General features: G+C 33.8%; 1 protein-coding gene across 2 annotated transcripts in view; it reads right to left on the reverse strand.

The window, feature by feature from the left end:
- Positions 1-249: 249 nt before the first annotated feature.
- LOC143182031 (organic cation transporter protein) overlaps positions 250-26,765 on the reverse strand; it is a 29,335-nt gene continuing 2,819 nt past the window's right edge. Inside the window, exons 2-11 of one of the 2 annotated variants that reach the window (XR_013002388.1) lie at positions 22,417-22,675; positions 15,981-16,191; positions 12,132-12,390; positions 11,564-11,756; positions 10,392-10,610; positions 9,313-9,527; positions 7,378-7,553; positions 6,847-7,019; positions 4,217-4,732; positions 250-463 (exon numbers count right to left, since the gene is read on the reverse strand). Coding sequence is in view for 1 of the 2 variants with exons in the window: in XM_076382770.1 (XP_076238885.1) it covers positions 4,636-4,732; positions 6,847-7,019; positions 7,378-7,553; positions 9,313-9,527; positions 10,392-10,610; positions 11,564-11,756; positions 12,132-12,390; positions 15,981-16,191; positions 22,417-22,664 (1,791 nt within the window). In the remaining variant the exon portion in view is untranslated. Of the gene's footprint in view, positions 464-1,071; positions 4,733-6,846; positions 7,020-7,377; positions 7,554-9,312; positions 9,528-10,391; positions 10,611-11,563; positions 11,757-12,131; positions 12,391-15,980; positions 16,192-22,416; positions 22,676-26,765 lie in introns of those variants that run through there. The other variant, XM_076382770.1, reaches the window with a different exon arrangement.

Raw genomic sequence — 26,765 nt, forward strand, 5'->3', positions numbered from 1 at the left:
ATGTCGTTCGACTTTCATTACATCAGAACATGCAAGTGAAAAGTTGATAGGCCAAGGTCAAGGTCTCCTCGAGAATATTTTAAGATCGCTTACATTATTTTAAATAGGATAGGGTTTTCTTGATTTGTTTTTTAAATGATAAAGCTCATGATATACCGTGACCAATTTTTAAAAAAATTTAAAAAATAAAGTAATAGAATATTTCCAATTATGATATAAAAATTTGTCTGAGAAAATGCAATTTGTGACTATTAATTAATTCTGGAGGTTCTATTGAAGGATCACCCAGATTTCTCCAATGAACTAACCATAATCTAAACACATTTTGCTACAGGTGTATGTGAAAAATATATCTTTGTTTATAGGACAATGTAAAATAGGTGAACATAACATGACATGACATGACATAAAGTTTAAACTGCTTTCCTCCTTTAATGTACTTTCCTATAATGCTAACTGCTTTCTGAAACAAAAATTGTATTAAATTAAAATAAGGCATTCTGATACAAATGTGTACATACAGGATGCTTCAAAATCATGAAACAAGATTTACCAAATAGATATATAAAAAAATTTGTTTGAAAGTGATCAATTACTAATTTGTCAAGTGTATGAGGTATGGTCATACTAAGAATGTTCGCAGATTTAGTTTTATTGAGACAGAATAATCGACAACAGATGCAGGAAATTTTAAATAGTGATTTTACATGTCAAAAGAGGACGAAAATCAGGAATGACGAAAACGCTAAAATTCATATTAAAAGTGTCTGACTTAGGGCATATTCTACTGCTAGCATCAGTCAAGATAGGTACAGGGAAGTCAGTAGAATAAGTCTCGAGTCAAACACATTTTTGACATTGTCTCAGCAATTAATAACTCAGAAAAGAAGCCTAAAACACAATTTCATCTATATTAATTTTCATCTTATTTTAGCATGTAGAATCGTCTCTTAAAATTTCTGACACCTGTCATCCAACATCCTGATTTCGCCAGTTACCACTAAGTTTTAAACATCCTGTATACATTAAACTAGCAAGAAAGTTAAAATAAAGAACTTAAAAGCTCAAACGTAGAAATACTTTTCGTTTTTTATTTTCACATGTTCGACTAATCCGCTAAACGCGTCTAAACTTAAATATACGATTACCCTCGTCGACGACTGTACATTTCTAACGCGCCTCTGGCGTAACTCTGGCTCGCAGTAAAGAGCTTCATAATTACAGTTACACAAATTACAAAGCGTCGAACGAACGACAGGTTTACGAGTATTCACGCGTTTCCCGAAAATCCTTGGAAGACGCTTCAACGATTCAGCTAATAAAAGTACCCTCCGTGCGCGTTCATCCCCAAAGAAGACTCCCCTTGCGTGGCGTCAGAAACGATTATGTACATTTGAATCTATCGCGAGGGGACAATCGTGAGATGGGCCTGGCTCCACCACGCAGCGAAACGCCCAGGAGGTTTGCGACGACAAAGGGATGTGCTTGATGCGTTTAAATTATCGTTACCTCGACTTTCCTAGTGCACGACCTGCTTGAACTGGGGAAGCGGGGACTAGTCTCATAAGTACGCGAATGACTCTAACACGACTCTGCGCGGCCCTAAAGTCGTCGCAGCGCGATGCAAACTGAACACTTTTAAAGTGAGCTTGTCGAAGGATCAGGGAACATAAACGGTGAAATGAAATTCTGCTTTTCTTTGTAAATGAAGATTTACTGTCGCGATTTAGCCCTGAATCCATGTGCAACTCTGGGTAGGTTTCCAGCGTTTCGAAAACCTGTGAGACATGACATTTGGTAAACGAAGGCATGAAATTCTAGGTTTTAATTAATTACGACACTTTTAATGCACCTTTTTTCATAGGAAGAAGTTTACCTTTGTTACATTTTAGATTTGAACTTACTCCGACTTTTCCTTCGTGAGCAGTAGATTTCATTGATAATGGTTGTGTGAAATTTTGTTGTTAACTGTATATTGTACGTATATGGAAAATATGCTTCCAGTTTGGAGTATCTCACGCTACTGAAGCATGTAATGAACCTTCATATAATGTGGGGGCGTTGCAAATGGTATGTACATGTGTTACTGCAACCTTCGCGTGATATTACGTGTTATTTAATGCAATGTATCTTAGTAAATGCTGTTTAATTGAAATGTTTACAGAGCGAAGATTAATAACGAGTCCCTTAATGATATTGTGGCGTTAAAACTGTCGATGATATTTAAAGGGAATATAAACATATAAAATTGTATGCAAAGGATGTTCCATAACAGGGTGATTCTACGTATTAAAATAAAACGAAGACAGAGAATAGAGAAATTGCGTTTGAGATTTCGTCTCTGAGGTGTTAATTGTTGAAGGAACGCCTAAAGTGTCCATGAAATGTCCCTAACTAGACCTATTCTACTAGTATTCTACTAGTATTCTACTAGTAATCAACTGTATTTACAAACTTCGTTCATCAAACTATTTTAGTGAAATAAAACAGATTTCATTTAATTGTAAATAACTTTAATAACAACTAAAATATATTACTTTTATCTATAACAATCACGTGTACAGAACTGTGACAAAATTATTAATATAGAAGTAGAATAAGTCTCCAAATCAGACACATTGTGGGTGTATCTTTATCAATTAATAACTCGGGAACGAAACCTCAAACGCAACTTTTTCATTCTTAATTTTTGTCCTGATTAGGCTTGTAGAATCACTCTCGAAAATTTCTTACATTTGTCCTCAAATACTTTGTATAATACAATTGTCTTGCTTTGTAAATAGTACAAAGTACAACTTAACAGTAGACTGTAAGACCACATTTAAAATCTTCATTGCGTGTAGTTTGAAGTGAAATAAGTCATGGGCACAGTGTGCTGTGGAGGACATTTGAATCCTGCTGCGTAAAGTAGTTTAAACTTTAATTATATGTCTGAAATATGTATTTATCATGTTGCAACTGGTGATAAGATTTCACACGAACATTATTGGTGACACAATACTGCCCAGACAAGGACTCAGAACAGATGTGGACATGACAGGGTAGTATCTCTCCTTGTCAGATTAAATTATGAGATTACGTGAGATTCCATATGTGGGTTGTCAGATGTCTGATTTATACATGGATTCTAGGCTTAAAATCGTAATGGTCATTCGTGGTAATAGTGACTTCTAAACCAAAGTATTCTTATAAAAAGTATGGTTATATATTTTGAAATATGCGGTAATGAAATTAACCCTTTACATTTCACTTATTAGTGACGCTATATTTTGTTCTCACGGTCAACGTTCTGTTAGTATATAAATTAATTTCTATTAATAGGAGATTCTTTTCTGAAGAACTGTCTCATATCTTCCAAAACATTAGAACATTATTATAGTGTCGTTAAAGTTTATTTTACTTTTAAACAAAATTAATATTTACAGTTATATTCAACAGCTCATGTACAAACTGTTGTTTTCTGTGATCATTTTCTACCTGTCGGATAAATCAAACCCTCTTTCAGACATCTTCAACTTATTTGAAATAAAATGTGAAATGGTAAACAGTATAATATAACTTTATAGAATGACTTAATATTAGAATTTCTTAAACATCACATAAAAGGTTACTGTGAATATGTACTAAAAAGACTTACAATTAAATTGCAAAGGATTAATTTTTCTTTCTCTAGCACGACAACTGTAACGCCACGTTAGTCCAACATTTTGTCAAGCTACAGGATGACTCCAATCTCGACTGCATTTTTAAAGTGTTACTCCTTAATACAAATCAAGAATCTTTAATAATAAATTCACAATTTTATTTCTAAAAATTTCTTTCAACTATCTACTGCAGATACTTATAAAATGAAAATCACGAATATGTACATATGGGTAATACGGCAGTCAAAGTGGCAGAAAAATACCCATATCACATTTCATACTTTGGTTTAAAAGTCGATGAAACCCCTCAACTAAATGCCGATTCACGCGACCAATGAGGCTCTATGGACACACGAGAAAAATATGTTTCATCCAGTCGCAGTAAACAAGGTAAGCTGACAACAAAATTGAGTGAGGAATCGCTTCGCTTACGTTCTGGTTAAATTAATTGTGGGCTACTTACACATTAACGTAACAGTTTGAGAGTTTCGTAACAATGCGTGGCGTCACGCAACGACGATATGTTACAAGTAAGTCGTTTCGGAGTGAAATAGGATAATTCGGTACTTAACTCTTCTATTGTCGAAGCTGCAAACGAAAAGGATCACAATTTACAGGAGCTTCGGTGACATTCCCTCAATTTCCCCACGCAAAAATGCAAGAACACTGTGACACATTGTCCGCGTACGAGGAAACAGGGAAACGTGTCGCTCTCGATCCCTTTCGAATCTGCACGACTGCCAGTATCAATTAACATTCTTTCCTATGCGTCAAACGCTAAAGCTTCTCGTAATATTCTTGAGGAATCTCAATATTATTGTCTCTCTGTCCGCACTTTGGCGCTGCCGCTTGTCTCCTACACTTCTTCAAACATCTATCAACACGTTCGCCAGACTTTAACACCTAACATCACACTCGCACTTTTAATGACTATATTTACAATGGTTTTGGCAAGTTTCACCGACTGACACTCGTTATTGTCGAACAGTCGCTATAATCTAGTACAGTCGATTTTTTGGACGCTGCCAGTGAACGCAGGATTCGACAGACCCTGCTTTTTCCTGTAGGACTTCTTCTGCTTTTGGCTTCTGAAAATTTTATGCCATTGACGTTAGCGATGGAGCATTGTACTTTTGGGAGCTGGTAAGCTGGCAAGCGCGATAGCGGAGAAGCAGAGAGAGGTAGCTTGCAGGTTTTGCGTGGCTAGGTCTCGTTCTGGTTAAGGATTAGTGATGAATCCCTGTTGTCATGTGTGCTCGCTTAGTATTCGATTATCGAAATAAAAGGGTATGCTGATGTATGTAAATATCCCAAAACCTAGACGCTTAAGATATCAAATGTCCCAGTAGGTGAACAACCTTTTTAAGTATTTTTATACACTTCTTGGCGCTTGAATTGCGCTCCAGTAGCTGAATATACTATTTTATGATACTATCTTCTGCCTTTTTTTTTTAAATTATTAGATGCATTAAAATTTACGCTTAAACTTAAACAAAATTAGCTTTAGTGTTCAAGTACCAGGATATTTACCTTATCTGTTAGTGTCAGTGTATTTTCTGAGGGTCGATGGAGATAAATAGCAGGATCCTCTTTTGCTCCCAAACGATTTATGACTGGGATAAAAAGAATGATTGGAACTAGAAGCTCCTATTTGATATCTGGTGTACACATCATGTTTTAGTTATCGTTTGTTGAGGTTTGCTTGTTATGGGAAGACTGCTTAGAGATGGCAAAGAATCTAATCTTGTGTTAGTAAAGAATGATATGGTTCCTAGGGGATCTGGTTACGGCTTGGGTTTTGGCTATAACTTTTGGTAAGAGGACTGTGACGAACCCCATTGCTAACAGTATTTAGTGTTCGTGTCCCATGAGAAGCCCCGTGGAAACCATTGTCCCTAAGCTGTTTTTCAGACTGGAAAACTAGGTGTCTCAGATTCTTGGAATTGAGCGAATGTTTGAGCAGTCCAAGTAATATTTAAAACACTTTGCTAAGATAGCTAATGTCAGGAAAGGTGGACCATATGTCTTGTTGCTGTCAGTCAAATAACTTGAATACAAAATACTTAAATTCAAGGAATTTGACTTGAAGCCTCTTTTCGGATTAGTCAAATGTTGAATTCAAGCTTCTTGGATTCCAATAGCTTCAATTCATTTAGGTTAAAGTAGTGGATTGAAGCATTGACATCTTCTGGCTACTTTTTAAAGCTTTTCGAGGGAAAAGTCTTGGACCTACTATAACAAGATCTCAAGGATTTGACTGTAATAGAACTTCGATTAACCGGTTTTAAATATCAAAGACAAAACGCATCATGGATGCCTATTTTTATTGTTTTCAAGAGAAATTATTGAAATTAAATCATATTTAAGTTCAAGTTTTAATTTGTTATTATACCGAATAGATCAAATTCTGAATAAAAAGACTGACAATAAAAATAATTCTGAATTCGATGAACCTCAGAGGTTCGAGAGGTTCAAACCTCGAGAGATTCGATGAACTAAAGTTTCAAAGCCAATAACCTCCTATAACTTTTCCTATGCCTGTATAAAGGATAAAAACAAATTCAGCGACTTGTAGCAATACATACTATTCACATTATCTAATCTCACAATACAGTACTGCAGTCAAGCATAGTACATCCTGTACATATAACGTATGTACATGAATGGCATGGATAGGATTTGCGCGGAAGACCAATGTGCGTGTGATGATTATTTAACAAGAATGCATTTTAAATGAGACAATTCAAAGTAGTATTCAGTAATTACATAACACATAACATAAACAAGTAGAATGTCGAAATGGTAGAATGGTAATAAAAAGATCACTGTTAGAGAGATAACTGTCAGCAAAAATATTATAAGATGAAAAATGAATTTTCAGTGTTAAAGTTAAGTGACAGTAAAAAGACAGAATGAAAGTGGAGGAAATAGTGGTAAGAAGAGCTGATAATGGTATCAAGTTTAAAATATCTAATTAAAGAAAGAATTAAATGAAAGTAATTAAAAGACAATAAAGCTCAACATATGATATGAAACAGCATAAAGCAGGCACCTGGATAAAATTAATATCATTGAAATTAGTAAAATAGGGTTTTGGAAACAGGACTCATAAGATTAAGCTGAAAGCCTAGGTACAGTATATGCATTTCAGGTGACGGTTTATAACCAAATGTAGAAAAACAAATACCAAAATTTTACTTACGTGGCTATGCAGGGGACCCACCAGAAACTTTGGTCTTTGCCAAAGTCGTTACCTTCTTGAAGAGTCTCTGGCAGTTCTTGGTTCAAGGTTTCTGGTAAACCAAGAGTCAAGAAGGCGTGTATGAATGACAACAGCCCGAGGGTAATCAGAGGTAGAGATGCGTCTACGTCAGCCTAAGTAAAAGACGAAAGAATAGATGTTACCTCTATTATTATATTTCTTTTTCATTTTAAATAAATAAATACATATTCCCTACGAGCAAGATAGATTGCAAAATTCCTTGATGCCTTTTTGATATTTTGTATAAATTAAATAAAAAAATATCAGAATTACTTTTTTATCTTCATATTCATAATAACCTGGCACAAAAATTAAAAGTTTAATATAACTACTGTTCTCTCCCAATTAATAAAGTAACATCATAACTCCTGCGCAACAATACTAATCTCAATTGCGAGACGAACCAATTATCTCGAGCACCTCGAAGATCTCAGCGATCAATGATGTATTGTCTATGTACAGCATACTCACCAAGTAAATGATGTAGGGTCCCAAAATATGGGCAAGGTAACCGATGATATGGATCAAGGAGACACCTTGCGCTCGTACCACAGTTGGTAGCATCTCTGCTGCGTATTGGAAGCCAATATTCGCGGCGATATTGACTCCGAGACGCGCTACGATCGCCATAGCGACGGTTGGTGGGCCTTGAACAAGTTGAGAAATATGTAAATGCCGCGTACACGATATTCCGCGCTGGATGCACGTGCCTTCTAGTAAAATAGTCTTGGATCAATTGGATTCATTCATCGATATTAAAGCAAAATTCCTATCTTGCGGGCCTGTTTTCCTTGCACCCATACCTCGAGATATCCTTCCTAAAATTCGATCGATTTCGTAGTACACAATGGATGAAACTACGCCATTGACAATCGAAATAACAACAGTCGGTTTTGGTAATGATGGTAAAGACTTTGATATTGTCGATGATAATTATTTGTGAATTTTTATAATGAACTCTGAACTGACGTGGTACCAAAAATGTGACATTTTTGAAACTTTTGTTATGTTATGTTATTTGTAATGTTAATGTAACTTTTCACTTTATGAAGCTCCATACGTCATCCATAAATATATTTATGGTAAAAATAAATCTCTGAGTTAGTATAAATGCTATTACTATGTAGATATTACAAAGTGCTTGGATAGAGATGAAGAAACGCGTAAAAGGTGATTCTAGATGTCAAAGTAAAACGAAAATCAAAGATAACGATTTCGCGTTTGAGGCTTTGTTTGTTAGTTACAAGCATCTAAAAATCTGGTAGAAATCATCAGAAATGACTCGAAATCGATATTCTTGATTTTCGTCTTATTTTGGTGTCTCATTGTCAGTTGTCTAGAGTCACTTCTTAAAGTTATGCTATGCTGTCTATAAACACCCTGTATATGCAGATGAAACAAGTTTCTATGAATTTATGTTTCAAAGTATTTTATCGCAAAATATTAAAAAATTAATTACATCTTATTTAGTATAATAAACATTTTCTATAAAAGCTTTTTATCGAGTCGACTTTCCTTTTAATACTCTGTATCAATTTGGGGTCAGCTTTCTTCAGCCTTGTAACATAGATACTACCGCAATAATGTTCGATCATCGTATTCTATTCTTGGCGAAATAAACTACAATACAGATGAAGAGCTAACTAAAAGAACTCATAATGCGCTAGCAATGCATACGATTACTTTGCGACTAATTAATCGAGACGTCGATTAATTACCTGAGATATCGATGCAGTTTATAATTACTAGAATATTTGCATCATTAAACTAGAATTAGCAAAGTAGTTAAAATGATTAAGTAGGAGTGTTTATTACATATAGAGAATTTCTTAAAAATTACATTTACATCCAATTTCGGAGCTGATTATGGCTGACTTTGACGTCATTTTTCTAACCAATATCAAATCTTCCAAGTAAACAACATTCATTTCGGTTATTAGGAGGTATAGTTGCCAATCGTTCTTTTTTTTTAAACTAATTACCCATCTCGAAAACTTTCCTTGTTAATTTGAATGGACATTAGACAAAATTTTAAAAAATTTCAGTACGTGTTATCTCCTTAAATTATGTATCTTTACTAACACTTAATACTTTAAAAACTGTTATAAAAGTAGGCACTTCAATCATCGTTAATTCCAGTGTTAAAAATTTTTACATTGAATATTACTACTAAATATCTCGCCTTTTTCTCTTTCAACAGTCATAAACAAATGCTAAAATATTGAAACATAGAACATGCAAATTGCACCCACAAAGTAGCCGTTTCTAAAGTAGCAATGTTTCACACAGAATTTCTCGATTGAATTTACGAGAGCTTCTTTTATTTCAATTCTGTTGTTAATGGCTGCTTCAACGTTGTCTGTCATATTTTATCGAATAATTTCTACGAAAGGAAGAAAAACTTACCAGGAGGGGTGGCCAGGGCAATAAAGGAAAAAATGCCGCAAAGGAACATCGACGCGAAACCCATCCATCGTCTGCCCCATCTGTCTAGGAACAGAGCGAGAAGAACGGCTGCAGGAAGTTCGGTGAGAGAGGCTAAAGAAAAGGACATGAAAACGTCAGGATCCAGAAGTTTCATGTTCCAGACGTGGCCGTCGAACACCCACACCATGAGGAGCCTGAAAATGATCCAGTCAAGTGGTCAATCAATAGGACGTTTCAAGTTCTCTCTTTGTATCTTTATTAGTGATTTAAATTTATGAACATGTACACTAGTATTTGTATTATTCAATAGAATTTTATTAAAATTCAAATATGGAATATATTGCTTTGCAGATTTTGTTTATTGTGATTTCCTCGAGAAATTTTTCTATGATTAACTTGATAGTAAATTTTAGAAAGAACTTATTTAGAAGAGAAATTATTTATCTTATTTTAGAACTTATTTAAAATATAACTCTCTGTTTGTTTCCTTACACTCAAGAATTAGAGGAAATAAGAAATCAAATATTGCAAATAGCTACAAGTTTTGAACGAAAAATACTGTATATATTTGATGCTAGAAAATATTCGTGGCTCAAGACTTTTCGTAGCTCTTGATGACCAAATACTTGATGAAACAGTTTAGCAGTGCTATTGTACGATATTTAATTAACAAATTTCAAAAAGTAAAGTAGTGGATTGAAGAGCACTTGACAAATTTGCAACCTGTTTGTAATAACAACATTGAACTGTTTCGCAGGAAAATGAGTGCTCCTACGTCCCTGAGTAAAATTGTAATTATACTTTCCCAGATCCTTCGACCCGACTACCTGATCAAACAATAGAGACTTGCTTCTATTCACGTCCTCGTCTATTTTATGATTTCAAATTTTCTCTATCGCTGATTACATGTTCATTCGCTAGATCACTAACAAAGAGAATGGAATAATAGTACGTGTGTCAATTGATCTATACTTTTCCACAGGGGACTGCTTAAAGATAGAGTATTAAAGTATCCTGGCGGATTAATGCAATTAGTAATGGCGAGAAAAACTACCTACCAGTAAATGATGAGCATAATGGTGATTCGAGCGAGTCGTGGCTTTTTGAACAGATGCAGGACAGTGTACTGGTTGTGGGACTTGTCCTTCTCGATCATCGTCCTACAGCTTTTCTCAAATTCGTCGAATATCTCTTGCTTCACTTCTTTGCCATTCACCTTTGCGAATTTTTTCAACATCTCGATCGCTTTGTCGATCTTGCCGCTAGTGATGTACCAACTGGAAAATGAAAAGTATACCAAGGTCATGTAAATACTTTTACGAAATACATGAAATGGCTTTATCTGTTTATATTGCGACCGAAATTTGCATTATAATGGGTAATTGTGATGTTTATCGTCCTGGGAACGTGAATGTCACAGGGTGACCTTTATGTTTTCAATTGTGAGGACGGGAACACATTTGTGAGGAAACGTGTATCGTTGATGAGTGAGAATTTGTGAAAGAGATCTCAAGATCAACTTCCTTTCTTTAACCTTGACCGCACTTGACGAGATAAATATATTGAAAAGTGTTTTGAAAGGGAATATTTCAATGAAAAGTGATTCCCACATGCACAGTGGCATTGTCTAGTTTTAATACGAAAAAAGTCGACAATTTTTGTAAACCTTATTTAGAAGAATTTAATTTAATTCTTTATCAAAGATATCAGAAACTTTGAATTTCACTTTGTTTTAAAAATTAAATAAATTCTGAATCACAGAAATGTTAGTTTGTACTGAAATATTGAGATTGAGCCACTCCTCAACTTTAAACTCACTTTGCGTACAATTATTTCTAGTTATATCGAGTTTCCAATGAGGAAAACAAAATAATTAACATTAATGAAAGAGAAATATTGCACTGACTTTTCTCTTTATCAGAAACAATTATTTGCTGTGTGTTACGATATTCAGAAATGTGACTGCATTTACTTAATAAACAAAAATATTGACAAAATTAAATATTATACAAAATCACAATGAAGTTCAAGCTGCAATGAATTCAATAATATCTATGTCGATACCAGACATATTATATTTCATGTGCTTATTATAATTTTTCAATAAAGCAGTTATGAGCTATTCATACTATACATGCTGGTGTTATGTTTCTTATAGAACACACTGAGGAAGTTTGTACGAAAAGTATAGGACACCTTGTAAATACTAAATATTAAAGAATGAAATTACCGTGCACTTTCAGGAACGATCCACGGGGCAACGAAAGCAACCACCATAGGGCAAGCTGTGACCATACTCAAGATCCTCCAATCGGCGATCCAGTAAGCGATCCAGGGCAAAAGACTCGCGGCTGCCGCGAAATAAAGCCCGAAGGACATGTTCGCCACTAACGTTCGGTACTTTGGGCCGACGTACTCGATCACTGAAATGACATTTACGAGACCATTATTTTATTGCTGAATGTGAGGTACCCACGACCGACTGCCTATACAAAAACACGAGGTCTCCTTTTATGAATCATTCTGTTTCATAAATAGTTTTATATCTCCCATCTAGCATCACGTTTTGGGTATTACGTTTCTTTATATTCTAGCCAAGCAAATCTATTTATTGCTAGACAGCTCGTGCCATTCTCATATTTTTCCAGCTGACATGTATTTAATAATTGCCACTCGATAATGAATTTACGATGTGAGTTAATCATTATGATTCATTCTATATTGATTGGCAATCTTTGAATGACAGTCTTGAAATAATTAGCCGATAGTTTCGCAGTAGCAATTCACAAATGGCTCACCGATAATAAAAAGAACGTTGAAGCAGTTATCGAAGGATGTGCCAACTATCATTCTTGCCAAACAGAAACTCCAGAAGCTGGTGCAGAACGCCGTGCCTACGGAAGCGACGAATCCAACCGTGTTACAGGCGATCAGTGCTGGAATTCTGCCATAATGGTCCGCTATGTAACCGAATATTAAACCGCCGATGATGCTGCCCACGAAGAAGGCTGATTGGGCTGCTGAACCCAAAAACGTGCGATCGCAGACCCATTCCAACTGCAAGCATAGGGATTATTGTATTTCAGTTATGCTATTTGGTTGTAGAATATGCAGAGTGGAAATTATAAAGTGTTACAGACGAAAATCTCCAAAAATATTAATTATACGCAAACATGTCTCAGATGAAAGTTGTTCAGTACTGAAGGGAATATCATGTGGTTGGAGTTTTATTTCTTTTGGTGGACACGAAAAGGTGAGGTGAAGGTCACGACCATTTTCTCAAATGGAACCACACTCTTATTTTTTGCTAGTTTGCGTAGCTTATTTTAAGACGAATTTGAAAATTATCTACAGAAGGTCATTCAAGGTCAAACTTACTGAAAAATGTCGAAAAGGTGATTGAAATAAATGTATTGATAATTTAACGTTCGCTGGATTTAACACCACTCGACTACTTCTTATGGGGTTACATTAAAGACTGCGTAATCTCCATTAAGTCTACAACACGTGAAAACATGTTCAAAATCAAAATGATTAGCAAAGAGATATATGTATTTAATGTTGAACACTGAAAATTTGTACTATATTTTTATCTATGACGTAATTTTTGTTGATTCTAGTGTAATAATCTTGTTTCAATAACTTAGAACGTACTTCTGAGTCAATTCGTCAAAAGGATTGACTTTAGGACCTATGCTGATTAGACATTTTTTACTCCTCTCAGTGAGTACCATAAGCCCTTAAAGTCTTGAATCCTTTTTTTAAACACCCTGTATAACAATCAATCTCAAACACATTTCTTGTAAAGTAATTTATGCGCTCATTCCTCGCTAAATTTAAATAAAATGTCCGTGCAAAGGAGACCCATGAAGTGCGTATTCCACTGAGATTCTTATTCAAAGAATACAAAGAAATTACTGCCTTTAATTGTTTCGCTTTTTACAGCTACTGCTTAATTGTTCGGGATGATTAATGCAGTGGAAAAAGCGAGTTTATAGAAAAACGAGCAGGAACTTTGAGCGGTGTTCCGCTTTAAACGAGCTGTGATAAGGGTGACAGGCACAATGAGTCATTACACTTACGCTTAGGCCTGTGCAATTAGCAAGGACACTGTTAAGTGATTGTATTGTTCGTACCGACAGGTTAATGAACAGAATGTGAATTATGGCATTCTGATATTGAAATGACTGTTTTATTGAACGAACAAAGTTGCTTCATAAAACGATTACAGCAAGGTATATAATTAGCCGCTAATACTGTGCAAGTTATTAATGCTTTGATAATTTACGTAAGGAAAAGCTAGGAAAGCAAGACTCAAGGAAAATAATAAAAAGGAAAGACGTTTTAAAGTGTTTTCTCGCCAATATGAAAATTCATTTCTGCTAATAGCTTTAAGTCATCTCTTTTACTAATTACATATTCCGCATTATATTTATATTATTTCTAAAATCGAATTCTGGTCTTATTTATGCAATTATATTAATGAATTTTTTACACCTCATTAGCTACATCTTATGGTTATTAGTGATGAATTACTTAGGTACTAACTTTATTATAATCTTCTACTATTTTTAATAATACGCTATAATGATATAATGATTAGTGATTGTTGCTAGTTTTATATATCTAATGTAAAATCTGAATTATTTGCATTTCCTTATTCGTTAGAAAGATGTTATCGAATTCTGTTCGGTTTAAACCACTATGAAGAATAATCTCTACTGTGATACCAAATCCTTTATCTTCTCAATCGAGGTATTTTTATTTCATATAGCCATCTTTATCCAGATGTTTCAAAGATTTTTCAATTAACGTATATGTTAACAGAAATTTCTTTGCAAAATAATGCTGATAATAAAATATTGACATTTAAAAAAATATGACAAGAAAATACAATTTCTATATACAGGGAGTCCCACATTTTTTCGGCATAACTTTGCCAGAATAATTTACAAGCAAAATGAACAAAAAATGTTATATAAACATATGCTCTTAAATGCTTCATTAAAAAGGTATAATAAAAATACTAAATAACAATGGACTAAAGAAGAAATTAAGAATGCGCTAAACTTGATTTCTTTTAGATGTCAGTTCTGTATTTGTAATAACAGAGATTATTTTGAAATGGATTTAAAATGCAAATCCATAAAAAAAACAGGCTATTGTTATTTCGTATTTTTATTATAACTTCTTAATAAACAATTTAACAACGTATGTTTACATAACATTTTTTCTTCATTTTGCTTGTAGAATATGCTAGTAAAGTTATACCAGGACAAACTGGGACACCCTGTATGTAAGTAACGCCAAAAGTCTAATATCAGAATATTAATACTGTTTACGATTTTAGTCTAGAAACGTTTATGGTAACACATGTAACAAAGCTACTTCGAAGTACCTTCACAACATAAAGGGTTACACCTTTCCTCATACCCTTCCAAAATCATGCAACTCAAGCAGCTAAGTAGTGTCAGTGCATGCGTGAAATTAGGAGGTGGGAGCCAATTTCCCCTAGATTAAGAAGCCAATATTGAGCTATCGGCTTAAACGTTGACCTCAGAAACGTGTCTCTGCCTATGAACTCATCAATAAGCCATGAGTCTATAGCACGAAAACACTGCATGTTCTTAATGAGACAGGACTTTACGATTGTTAAAGAATATCTGTTTGTAGTGGAAATTCAGTTGTCCTTTAGATAAAGGTAGATAGTTTACATGAGAAGAAATGGGGATTACTTAATAAGCAAGAAGTTGGCCTAATAGTAGTCTCATGATCTGTCTAAGTATTATACTGGGTGGCTGACAATAGGTATCAGAAACTTGAAGGGGTGATTCGATGCTAAAATAAGGCAAATATAAAAATAGATGAAATTGTGTTTGGGGTTTCATTTTCGAGTTATTGGTTGTTTAAAAACCACTTAAGACGTTTGTGAAATATGTCTGACTACGAACTTACTCTATTGCTCGCGTGCATTAGGTCAGCCAGAGTGAAATCAGTAGAATAGCTTCGAGTCAGACACACTTCATGCATATTTGAAGCATCTTCTCAACGATTAGGGTAGATCTATTCTGGCATAATATAAAACAAATGTGCTATAACACAAACTAACCCAGACTCTGAGAGTCTTATAGACCTATTTTGCTATGAAACAAATTTGCTATAATATGTAACGTGATTTCACGTGACGTGACAGTAATGGTTTTGCAGCCTTAATAACTCAAAAACAAAGTCTCAAATGCAACTTTATCTATCTTCATTTTCGTCTTCTTTCAGCATGTAGAACCACTCCTTCAACTTTCTATCACCTGTCGTCGAACATCCTGTACAGTCAAAAGCTCGAAAGGGACTGCGACTAAAACTTACGACAGACTTGCGTCGATACGTTTCAGACTGAGAAGGAATAAGAAATGAACTTAAAAGGATGCACCCTTTTTAAACTAGAAATTCAGACTAAAACTCTTTCTTTTCCAGGAAAACAGTGATAATACCCTTGAAAGGGTTGATCCTTTTCTGAGCTTCAACATTTCAACTACCAAAGAGGGATCAAAAGATCAAGAAGCAGTCTACGTACGTAACAATAGCAACAATATGTTCCTGCCTTTGACTATAACGACAGATTTGTGTGACAAATCGATACACTTACTCACCTCGACTGCAATAGACTTGTAAGGTATCATAGTGTGATTGAAGGTCCACCCGTTTTGACACGATTTAATAGGCCATGATGGATCTGCTACTCTGCTACCGCCATTCAGTATTTCCGTGTAGTTCACGTCGTACATGTTACATCGCGAAAACGACGTAGCACCTTCGAGCTTTAGTTCTTCGGTTGATGCTGGTGGTATGGATAATGCGATCCTAAACAAAAATTTTAGTTATTATTTTTCTTTATCATTCAGGACGTCTTGATAAAGACTAGGTTGTCATACTGCAAATAAAAATAAGTAAAAAAAAAACAGTAAAATCCTTGTTTTGGACTTCGTTCTCAGAAAATCGAGTTTCAACATTCGTCGAGTACGGAAATTCTTCGAAGCTTGAGAATTTGTCGAGCTTCGAGAATTCTTCGAAGCTTGAGAATTCGTCGAGTTTCTAGAATTCTTTGAAGCTTGAAAATTCGTCGAAGCTTGAGAGTTCCTCGAGTTTGAGAATCTCTCGAGCCTGAGAATCCCTCGAGTTTGAGAATCCCTCGAGTTTGAGAATCTCTCGAGTCTGAAAATCTCTCGAGTCTGAGAATCCCTCGAGTTTGAAAATAAAATAACAAGAAATTTTGTATTATTCAGAGACTAGTTTAAATAACTAAATGTAATGCAATGTTTAGTTTCTACTGCGATCAATTTTTAATATGAACGATGAAAAAAGTTCCAATGCTACCGTGTCAGAATATTAATGTGAGCAACAACATGAACGGAAATTGAAAAAAGGGAAAGGAATATAAAAGTGAAGGACGATTAATAAGAACAATTCTGTTCCAGATAAAGTTGAAAATTATACTTTGCAGCTAAACATTAAAACGATAGGATCTGAGTAAATAAGAAAACATAGAAGAAGCATGAAAAATGGAAGTAGAAAGGGAACGGACTCGAAGAGACAAGGCAAGGTCAATTATGCTTATAAGAAACTGTCATTTTGGGCAATATAAAAGTAAATTATGTACAAAATTGAAGGAACACAAAAACTATGCGAGAAGGCTGATCAGATGTGAAAGGAAATTATTATTCAGTTTTATGAAACGAATAATTATTTTGTGATATTAGTAATTTAATTTTCGAAATTTATCGTATATATTTATTTATAGGTGTATAAATTATATTATATTTGAAAAAAATTTACAATAAATCAAGTACACAAAAATAAATGAGAAAAATAAATCAATAACAAATATAATTAAGAATTACAAAGAATAAATAATAATAAAAATGGGATTTTTCAAAATTGCATTTGTAAATTCATTTACACATAAAATTTGCAAGTAATAAAATCAAATAAACAATAATTAATAATTAGGGCACTATTATCCAAGTACTGCATTTTTAAGATTTGCAATAATAAAAATCATAACTAAAGGAAATACAAACATAGCAAATGTATCTTAGAAAAATAAAGAAAAAAAATTTATAATTACTAATAATTTAATAATTAGGGCATTACTAAAAATTAAATCGTTAAGATTCGCACTAAAAGAATCTTAATTAAATGAAAAACGAACATATCGAATTATCTAAAAATACTGAAAGAAAATACTTGTATTTAAATAGCGGATAATAAAGATAATATTTAAGTGTTTAGAACTAATTAAATTAACTAAATTCTATTCATCCTCCTGTATCCCCACATCCCCCATAAAAACTAATGGAGACAAGCGTTGCACCTGCAGCAGGATCAGAAAGGAAGGTAAAAGTGAAGGACGCTTCCGTGGGAAGAATAGAAATTACATTCAATTGTATTCGGTGTTAATTGGTGAAGGTTCGCGCGTCCAGCGTGCGATCGGAACGCGCTGCGTGTTTCGGCGAGCCTGTTTCAAAGAGGACGTCTATAGCTACAGAGTCGTATCGCAAGAAAGAATTCCCCCGTCGGCTAGGTCATAGAAACAAGAAACTAGATTCTGTCTGAGGTCGTCGACCAAACTGGTTTCCCCTGTAATCGTAGGAATTCATCGCGCGCCGCGTTTCGCGACGTGATTCACCGGGAAATACGAAACCGTTTTCCTGATCTGGATCGTCAACGTGACGCACTTAGTATGTACCAGCCAGTAATCGCGTGTCATCGACGAGAAGAAAATAAAGCAGCCAGCCTGATCGACGCGCGATTCTTTAGAACCGAGATCCAGTTTCAGTTCCTTCCTTTAACCCCGATCTTGATGTCCTTCAGATGCAACACGGAAACGCGCCGATTCCCGATACTGACTGACGTTGTTTCCTCGAAAGTTAATGGCGATGTCATCTTTGTGTGATGAACGAATTAATTGACTCGATGTATTTTTGCAATATAGGCTGGTAACTCTGGGTCATTGATAAGCTTTTGAGGAATACAAGTGTGAGAATTGGTGCAGGTATACCTTGGCTCAGAAATGTTAGATGTCTACTATTGTTGATGAATTTTTGATTTGTAATGTAAATGATCAATACTAAATTGGTTCTTCATGGTGCGTTTAGATTAAGAGAATGAATACTCGTTATTGGACCAGTTCAACAGAATTCAAGTGATACGAGCACTCTTTCATTCATTTGTTGGTTTTATTCATTCGTAATAACTGAATTTTCTCCTGAAGTGGGAGAAATGCTCTAAATGTTCCATTATAAAGTGCACTGTAAATACAAAAGGTGGAAGAGAGTGGTGAGAAGATGAAACATTTGGAGCTTGCAGTTAGAGTATGGGAAGACTACTGACACATTAATGCACAGGTATATTTTATTCATACCTTACTGAATATGAAAGAACTGTTTTATATAAAGACGACTATTGTGTCAAAACTGTTCTGAATGCAAAGAACTGAAGGAGACAATAAGCAATAGAGTCACTAAAGAAATACTGTGCGTCACTGTATTTAGCGTATGTTGTATTTTTGTTGTATCAATCATTTGTTGATTGAGTATAATCAAATTTAGATTTAAGAAGCAAAAAATATTTATAAGAGTCTGCGTCCTAAGTAGAGCAGTGAAATAATACTAATACAAAGAGCATTCTAAAAATGAGAAGCTATCCAAAACAAGAAGTACATAATTCTCCGATAACCTGAATTTACCAATTTGCACACCTCTGCATCTTGTATCATACATAGCATGCATCACTAAAATTTTCCAGCAACACAGATACGTTATCATGCAAAATTAAAATCTTAATGCAAATAGGAAATTTTTCAGCGTCATTCTTATCGCTATCTGTATAAAAGTGTATCACGCAAATACAGTGCCTACCTCAAAATTGATCGTTCTCTAGATGCATTTGTTCTCCATGTGTACAATACACAACCCTATTATTCTCGTTCGACTATCGTTTATCATTGTTGTCAACATGTCACTAAAACGTATAGTTCGTCTCGATTTGATTGATAAAGTGAAACGATAATCTGTGAAGAGGGATTAATTTGTTCGTGATCAGACAGATAGGTGGAATCAACACTGCACCTCATCGTATCTTACTATAAAGCTATTAACTGCAAAATTGGCGCCAACAGTGACCACTGAAATATATTCATTATATTTATTTATATTATATTTATTGTACTGCCAGTTCTGAAGCATCCTGTGTATTCATAATTGTAGAAATATATAAATGAAAGTATATTCTTTCTTATTGTGTTTAAGCAAACACTTGTTCATCGCAATAATACAACTGAAGATCTCTTAACAAAAACGACCTTTGTCAATTTTTGCCTTTTTTTAAGAGAGCAAGAAAGACACTGCAGTATCTCTAATTCTTGTTCAATTGTTTAAAGTTCTTTTTAACAGAATATGCATCGTAGATAACATATAGCGTTTTTGATGGGATAGATTCCATTATATTGTAAATCTTATTTCTAACCACTAGAATGTGTTCTTATTAAAAAAGTCGTAGAATTTGGTAAGGGCTGTTTTTGTTAAAAGCTCTTCAATTATTAAATTTCATACAGCTTCACTGACACCAATAGAGGAGAATGTTGCTGGATCTCTAAAGTAGATAAACAGCAGTATCAGGCTTATTCTTCGAGACTCTAACAAACTCTGAATTCCAAAAAGAAAGTGTTTTGTAGCAACCTTGTGCCACTTCATCTGATACATCCTGTATCTATAAAAGTGTAATTTGCACAGCTTTATAATAGATACTATTAATTTACGCAACTATGAACTGCAAGGCAAGTTAATGAGAATTCTTAAACGAGTAGAATAAAGAAATTACTATCGAGTGTACAAAGTAACAGGATAGAAAGATTTTGTTTGAAACTGGTTCACTCTGCTGGGACTCAAGGTTCCGTTCAATTCATCAGATAGCAGATATATACGATTAAAATCAACGTTTTGAAAAAAATTGTTACTATGGCCTTGATTAATCGTGTCTACATATTTTAATTAGAGACGGTAATACTACAGAAGTAAATCGAACCATTAAAGTTTGCTCTTTATGCTAAAGATCTCACGAGTTGTTAGTCAGCTAAAGTAATTACGAACTAGTTACTATTACCACGAATTCGTAGTTGCCATTGATTAACTGATAAATGAATTATTCAGGTGGTGAATAGTCACGGTCGGGAATCTGTTAATGTAATACTAAGGCAAAGTCTGTGTATGTGGTGTCTGACTATGCATTGGTAGACTGTTGCAGCTTTTTCTGCGGCTACTTTGTTGAGCAATTGAAACACATAAAATACCAAGTGAATATTTAATTTACCTTTTTAATAAAATAAGAATTTTAGACTTCAAAAGCTTTCTTTGTCAGTTTTACGCTTTCTTTGTTACTTCAATCATTTTTAAAAGTAATGAGTATTTGTTGTCTTTATTTTTGCGTCATAGACTAATGGTTGTTCTCCAGCTATATTTTTTCACTCTCACTTTTATGGAAACAAAAAAAGTTACTGACGTGTAAATTGGCTTCATAAAAATGTTACTTAGCTTCTATATTAACTTCTATGTTATCACTCTCATAGAACATTATCGCAAATAGGAACAGAAACATAACAGGGATAGCGCATTAGTGCAAATTGCACCTAATTGCAAGATAATTATTTAACTAAATTTTTTAGTTTAGCATAATTCTTGTTGCTACGGAATTTCAAGTTTTTAAAAAAATCTTCGAATTTTTAAAAACGAGATTACAAATACTATTCGATTAATGACTAATATGAGTGAAAGCTAAAAGCATGCAAATGTTTTATTGCTTCTATCTCTTATTCATTTTTTCTTGTAATGAATTTTAACGTCGCATGAACTGCATCTTGTGATTATAAACAACAACTGCTGCATATAAGTATTGTGAATATTAAAATTAAAGAGCGAGGAATATTTTAGGAACGAAATATTACTTTAGATATTTGTTTACTATTTTTAGGGTTGCTATTGCTTTAAATTCAAATTATAGAATACGTTCCTTGAATGAAAGTCACTTCCATTAAACTGCTTGGAGTGTACACGACACGAGGGAATGTGTCGATGTCAGGTCATCTTATAAGTAGTGTCGCATGTTCACATTTTGCTTCAAAAGACTAGAAATTTTTTCATAAGGGATACTAAAATAATTGCAAAGATATAAAATGATACCATAAAACATTACTGTAATTAATACTAAATATTCACTAGATATCTCCGAAATTACTAAATAAATTCGAAAATATATATTTTGTTTGCAAATAAAGTAATCTTTTGTGTTAGCGTAATACGTCATTCTAACCATACTATTTATTTAAGTTTATTTGACTCAAGTTAACTTTGGCTACCGCTCAATTTGTCGTTTTTTTTTTTCAAAATTTGTGGTAATAAAAATTTATTAACGTCGCAGCAATTGCAAGTCTAAAATAAATAAAATAATCTACATTCTAAGAAACAATAGTTAGTATTTCTATACCACATTCGTTAACAATAAGATTCCTAAGGTACTGGAACTTGTAGTTGAAGGACACTTCATCAATTGGACATTCTGTCGAATTAATATTTGATTCTTTGAGTTTAAATTTAAATTTAAGTTTAAATTTAAGTCTAGGTTAGGCTCTGGATATCGTTTAGGTTCAGATTTAAGTTTGGGCCTGGATCTAGATCTGGGTTTGGATCAAGATCTGAGTTTGAATCCAGCTTTGAGTCTGTATCGATATTTGGACCTAGGTCTAGCTCTGGGTTTGGATCAAGATCTGAATCTAGATTTAGGTCTGATTCTAAAGCTGTTTTCTAATGCTATTAAAGCTGCAAAAAAATAATAGCTAGTATTTTAAAAGCATTGCAAACTAAAAGTAGTGGTCATTGATGACCTCCCTGACAATCAACCTGTCGAAGATCACTCCTCCAACAAAAGTTCATTCTTCATTCTCCATCCGAACATAATTTCCCTTATCGCTGCAGATAATCAATCACTCCGCAACTCATACATGGAAATAAAGAACGAATGAAATTCTTCACTCACTTTTCATGGTCCGTTAAATTCCAACCGCTGAGTTCTGGCACAGTGCACCAGTGTTCGGCTGGCAGCAGCGTAATGAAGAATTGCGTGAAGTAGAGGAATGCGTAGACGAAGGTGAAGGGCAGAAGTAAAAAGAACAGGAACCATTGGTAGCGGCTGGCCTCGCCCACGTATGGCAGGATATCGTCGAATGTCCCGATTTTAGGACGTTCGCCCTCCTCCACTTTCATCGACTCCACCATGACTGTCATTGTCTCAATCTCTGCAAAAGAACGATCACCGGTTGTTGAACTTGAATTACGTGTAACTGGGAATCGGACTGAAAGTGAATGTCAATTGTAATACTTCGCTGAGAGAAGTGGCGAAAGGCAGTTGAAGATTGTACTTTGGATGAAAAATCTTCGTTCTAGAATTTTTGAAAAGTGCAAGGACCTGCTGGTATAATAAATGTCGAAATCTATTTATTTAAGAAAAAAATGAAGGTTTGAACGAATTTTATGGCACCTTTGATGGAAACTTAGTTTTTAGAATTGAATGTAAATGTTAGATTAGTGTTCTGAATTTTATTACATTGAAACTATTATTTGTAGTGATCAAATGAAATTTAGTTAGTTTAAAAATGTAATGCTGCATAAAATAATTTCTTCGAATATTGCTACGTCTTTTAATAGAATATGCTTCAGAAATATGCTAAGTACAAATGTTACGCTTTTGTGAGATAATAGTAGTTAAACATACGATATGCTTCTAGTTAAAATTCAAAATATTAAGGAATATTTAAGAAAATTCAAACTTCTATTTATTTTAATTTACATATGCTACGTTTTTTAAAAACATGAACGCAAAATTGAGATATTTAATTTGTAACTAATAAAATATTTGGCTTTCATGATCGAAAATATGCATCGAATGCTTTACGCTCTAAATAGTGACTCAAAATTAAGAATCAGCAGTACCTTAAAACCAAATTCCACATGAAACAAATATTTGCTAATATTTTATAAAATTATTCGGTAATTAGTGCAAACAATTAATAATATTTAACGTTTGTCGTATTAATTAATAAATATGAAGCATCATAAAGCTTTTTCTTTTGACTTCGAAATCGGTTTACCTGTTACAGGCACTGACACTCTTTGCAATGAATAATTACAGATATAAATTACTCGAATTTTGTAATTAATTAGTCATTGACACGAAATTGATTAAAAAATTCACTGACGTCTGCGCAATCTCACAATTTCGCCATAGACGTTATTTTAACGAATGCCAGATCCAAGAAAACTAAATTGTCGAAAACTTGTCTCGATAATTGAGTTTCTATTCTGACGCTAATTAAAGCTCTTTTTCCGATCACCTTTGTCCTCTACGAAGCCTTTTTCTCACCAAAGAGAAATCCCCTTTACACGCCTCTTTTTAGGCTAAGACAACATTATTTATTTCGTACGATCGCCGTTCGCTCAGCTGAAGTCTTTATTTCGCAAATTACTGTAGCCTTAATTTATAAAGCACAACAGGCGTTGAATAAATGAAACAAAGCAGAAGGGGGAAGCTATTTTCGTTCCATGTTAATTATAATTATGGATATGAAAACGAAGAATGCAAAATCCACAAAGCGTTTACGCAGTTCCAGTTATAATCCGCGATTCTTCGCAAAAAACTGAAGGCTGTTCCTCATTGATCATCAGCGCGCAAGATCCTCGAGGAGTCCATAAATATTTCATAAGTCAAGATTAGTGTTTATTGCTGCTCCGTGTAACTGGTGCTGTCGCTGATGCCATACGAATTAGGTGAAACGAAAAGAATACACAGTGGAACCTCGATTATTCGAACTAATCGAGGCACACGATGCTCTAATACATTTTTTCGGTTAATCGAATAATCATACAAGTCAGTTTTTGCAAAAAAGAAGATCGTCTACTTTACATTACTGTGCAGTACACTTCTATTAACTAAACTGAACAGAATTAAATCGAATGAAACAGAAATACAAGCTTTTATATAAAAAGTTAAGAATTTACTTCGATTTCTCTTTTTGTTTTTCAATTTTTTTTCAGTTCCTATCTAAGAAATATTTTTTAATATTTTTAAAACATCAGATTTATAAGGACAGTACAACACACTTCCATTTCACCGACATTTCGATATAGCACAAAATTGATTAACAGAATGTGGTGTGTGAATACTAAGTAATAGATAATTTACCAATATATGTATGATAAAAAATTGTTACACGTGTTGCTAATGTCCAAAACAAAAGAAAGCATTGTCAAAATGCAAACACTGTAGTATATAAACACATCAGATAAATAATATTTCTCTTCCTTACTTGCTTAACAATATTCGATTATTCAAGCTAGACACTTTCACATTATTGAAAATGCATGAAATACAAATTTCATTTATACTAACTGATACTAAATGTTATTCTCGTCAATATTTGCAAACCTTGTAATAATCGTCTGAAACAAGTCTGTAGCTAAAATTATACTAGAGATTACTTGAGATTTATTTTATGCATTTCCCATAATATGAAAGTGTCCAAACACTTATGCACGCTAGTGTACACATATAGTGACAGTAGAACAGGAAATGAAACTGTGACGTAAGTTCCTTTTTCTAAAGATAGCGAAATTTGCATAAGAACATTCGGAACATCTCACGATGTCCTCGCGACAAAACATCGCACGGTGAAAGGGAAAACGTTGATCTGTTCGTTAACGAAGAGAGCCATGATAAGCTGATTCGACTAGTGGCAACAGGTGGATTTACAATTGGATCTCTTTAAATTGTTATTTATGGTGGATGTTTGGTTTCGAGTATTCCTGTATTTCATGATTTTCATTGAAAAATAAATGATAAGTGGAAAAAACGAGGAATGTTACAAAGCAACTTTATACTAAAACTAGCCTTTCATAAAAATGATGATCAGAACATTGGACTCTGATAGTTTAGTTAATGTAAACAGTATTACAATCTGAACAGTTACACAATGCTCAGTTACTTATTAGTGATAATAATGTGCATTGTATAACGATTAAATTGGAGCTCATTTGAAAGAAAAACTAAAGTTTATCTATGGTTAATAAGAAAAACAATTTTTAATACTTGGATTTACAAAGGAAAAAAATTGTTTGATGAATATAACGGAACAGTTCATAACATAGAGTTGGTCTTTAAGTTAATTTTGATGCATGTTATTTTATGGAAATACTTGTTGAATAAAAAATGGAAGTTTCCTGGTTCTCTTTTCCTTCCAAATGAGCTGCAATTTAATTGTTATACAATGCATATTAATTACCACTGACAAGTGGTTTTGATACACTTCAGCTTACACTAGGTACTATTTACATTACTTATTTAACGACATAACTTACTCTAAATCTATACGAACCACTTAGAAATGATAATAGATCATCGAATAATTACATTGATCATAAATGAAAACTAACAAATTAATCAGTTATTTATGGAAATATGTAGGTACTTAATTAACTTGAAATAAAGATCAAATGGAAACTAGTTTCTCAGATAACATCGTAATAGGATATTAAAATTATACTAATTCCCTTGATATTACGATCTTAATAGTTGAAACGAATTATTTATGGACTCACGATCGATTCGATTATTCACTTCCGCTGTAGCACTTACCGACGCTCGCGTAAATCACTATATCAGTAACTACTTACACAAAACTCTGAACCTTGAATAGCTTTATCTTGAAGACCTAATAATTAATGAAACGATCGCAACACAAATCCATGCCTTTGCATACGATTTCCCTCCACGTTTTCTCACCTGCTCGACTAAGGGAAGCGTCATTAGAGATATCGATCGAGGCACGTGAAATAAGAACGATCGATAGTGGTCTATGGATCGTGCAAGAATATTATAACGAAAATCAGAGCAGCGATCTTTGTTGGATTCACAAGTTCAATAGTTTCACTTGTTATTTTCCTCGAAACAATGACCGAGTGCGCTTTGAAAATAAGTTGAAATAAAGTTTCGACTCATGGTTATGACGCATTGCCTGCTCTTATGTTTAATTACACCTATTCGCAAAATTGTGCATATATCTAAGTAAGTCATAAAAACTGCGAGATAAAAGAATGTGAAGGTAAATATTTGCAGAAAAAGTGGTACGAAACTGGTTAAAAATGTTTAAATATTAAACCATAATTCTAATAATATAACTTATTTTGAACGTATTAAATTGTACTAATATTCATGTTAAATGTTTCTGTTATCATTGTAAATTTATGAAGTTTGTACGTTTTATTGAATAGTTTGTAGTCCCTGAAGTATATCAACCACGTAAAGTTCAGTATAAACGATAGGTTTATCACTAA

This window comes from Calliopsis andreniformis, chromosome 8 (assembly GCF_051401765.1).
Source record: "Calliopsis andreniformis isolate RMS-2024a chromosome 8, iyCalAndr_principal, whole genome shotgun sequence".
Taxonomy (NCBI): Eukaryota; Metazoa; Arthropoda; class Insecta; order Hymenoptera; family Andrenidae; genus Calliopsis; species Calliopsis andreniformis.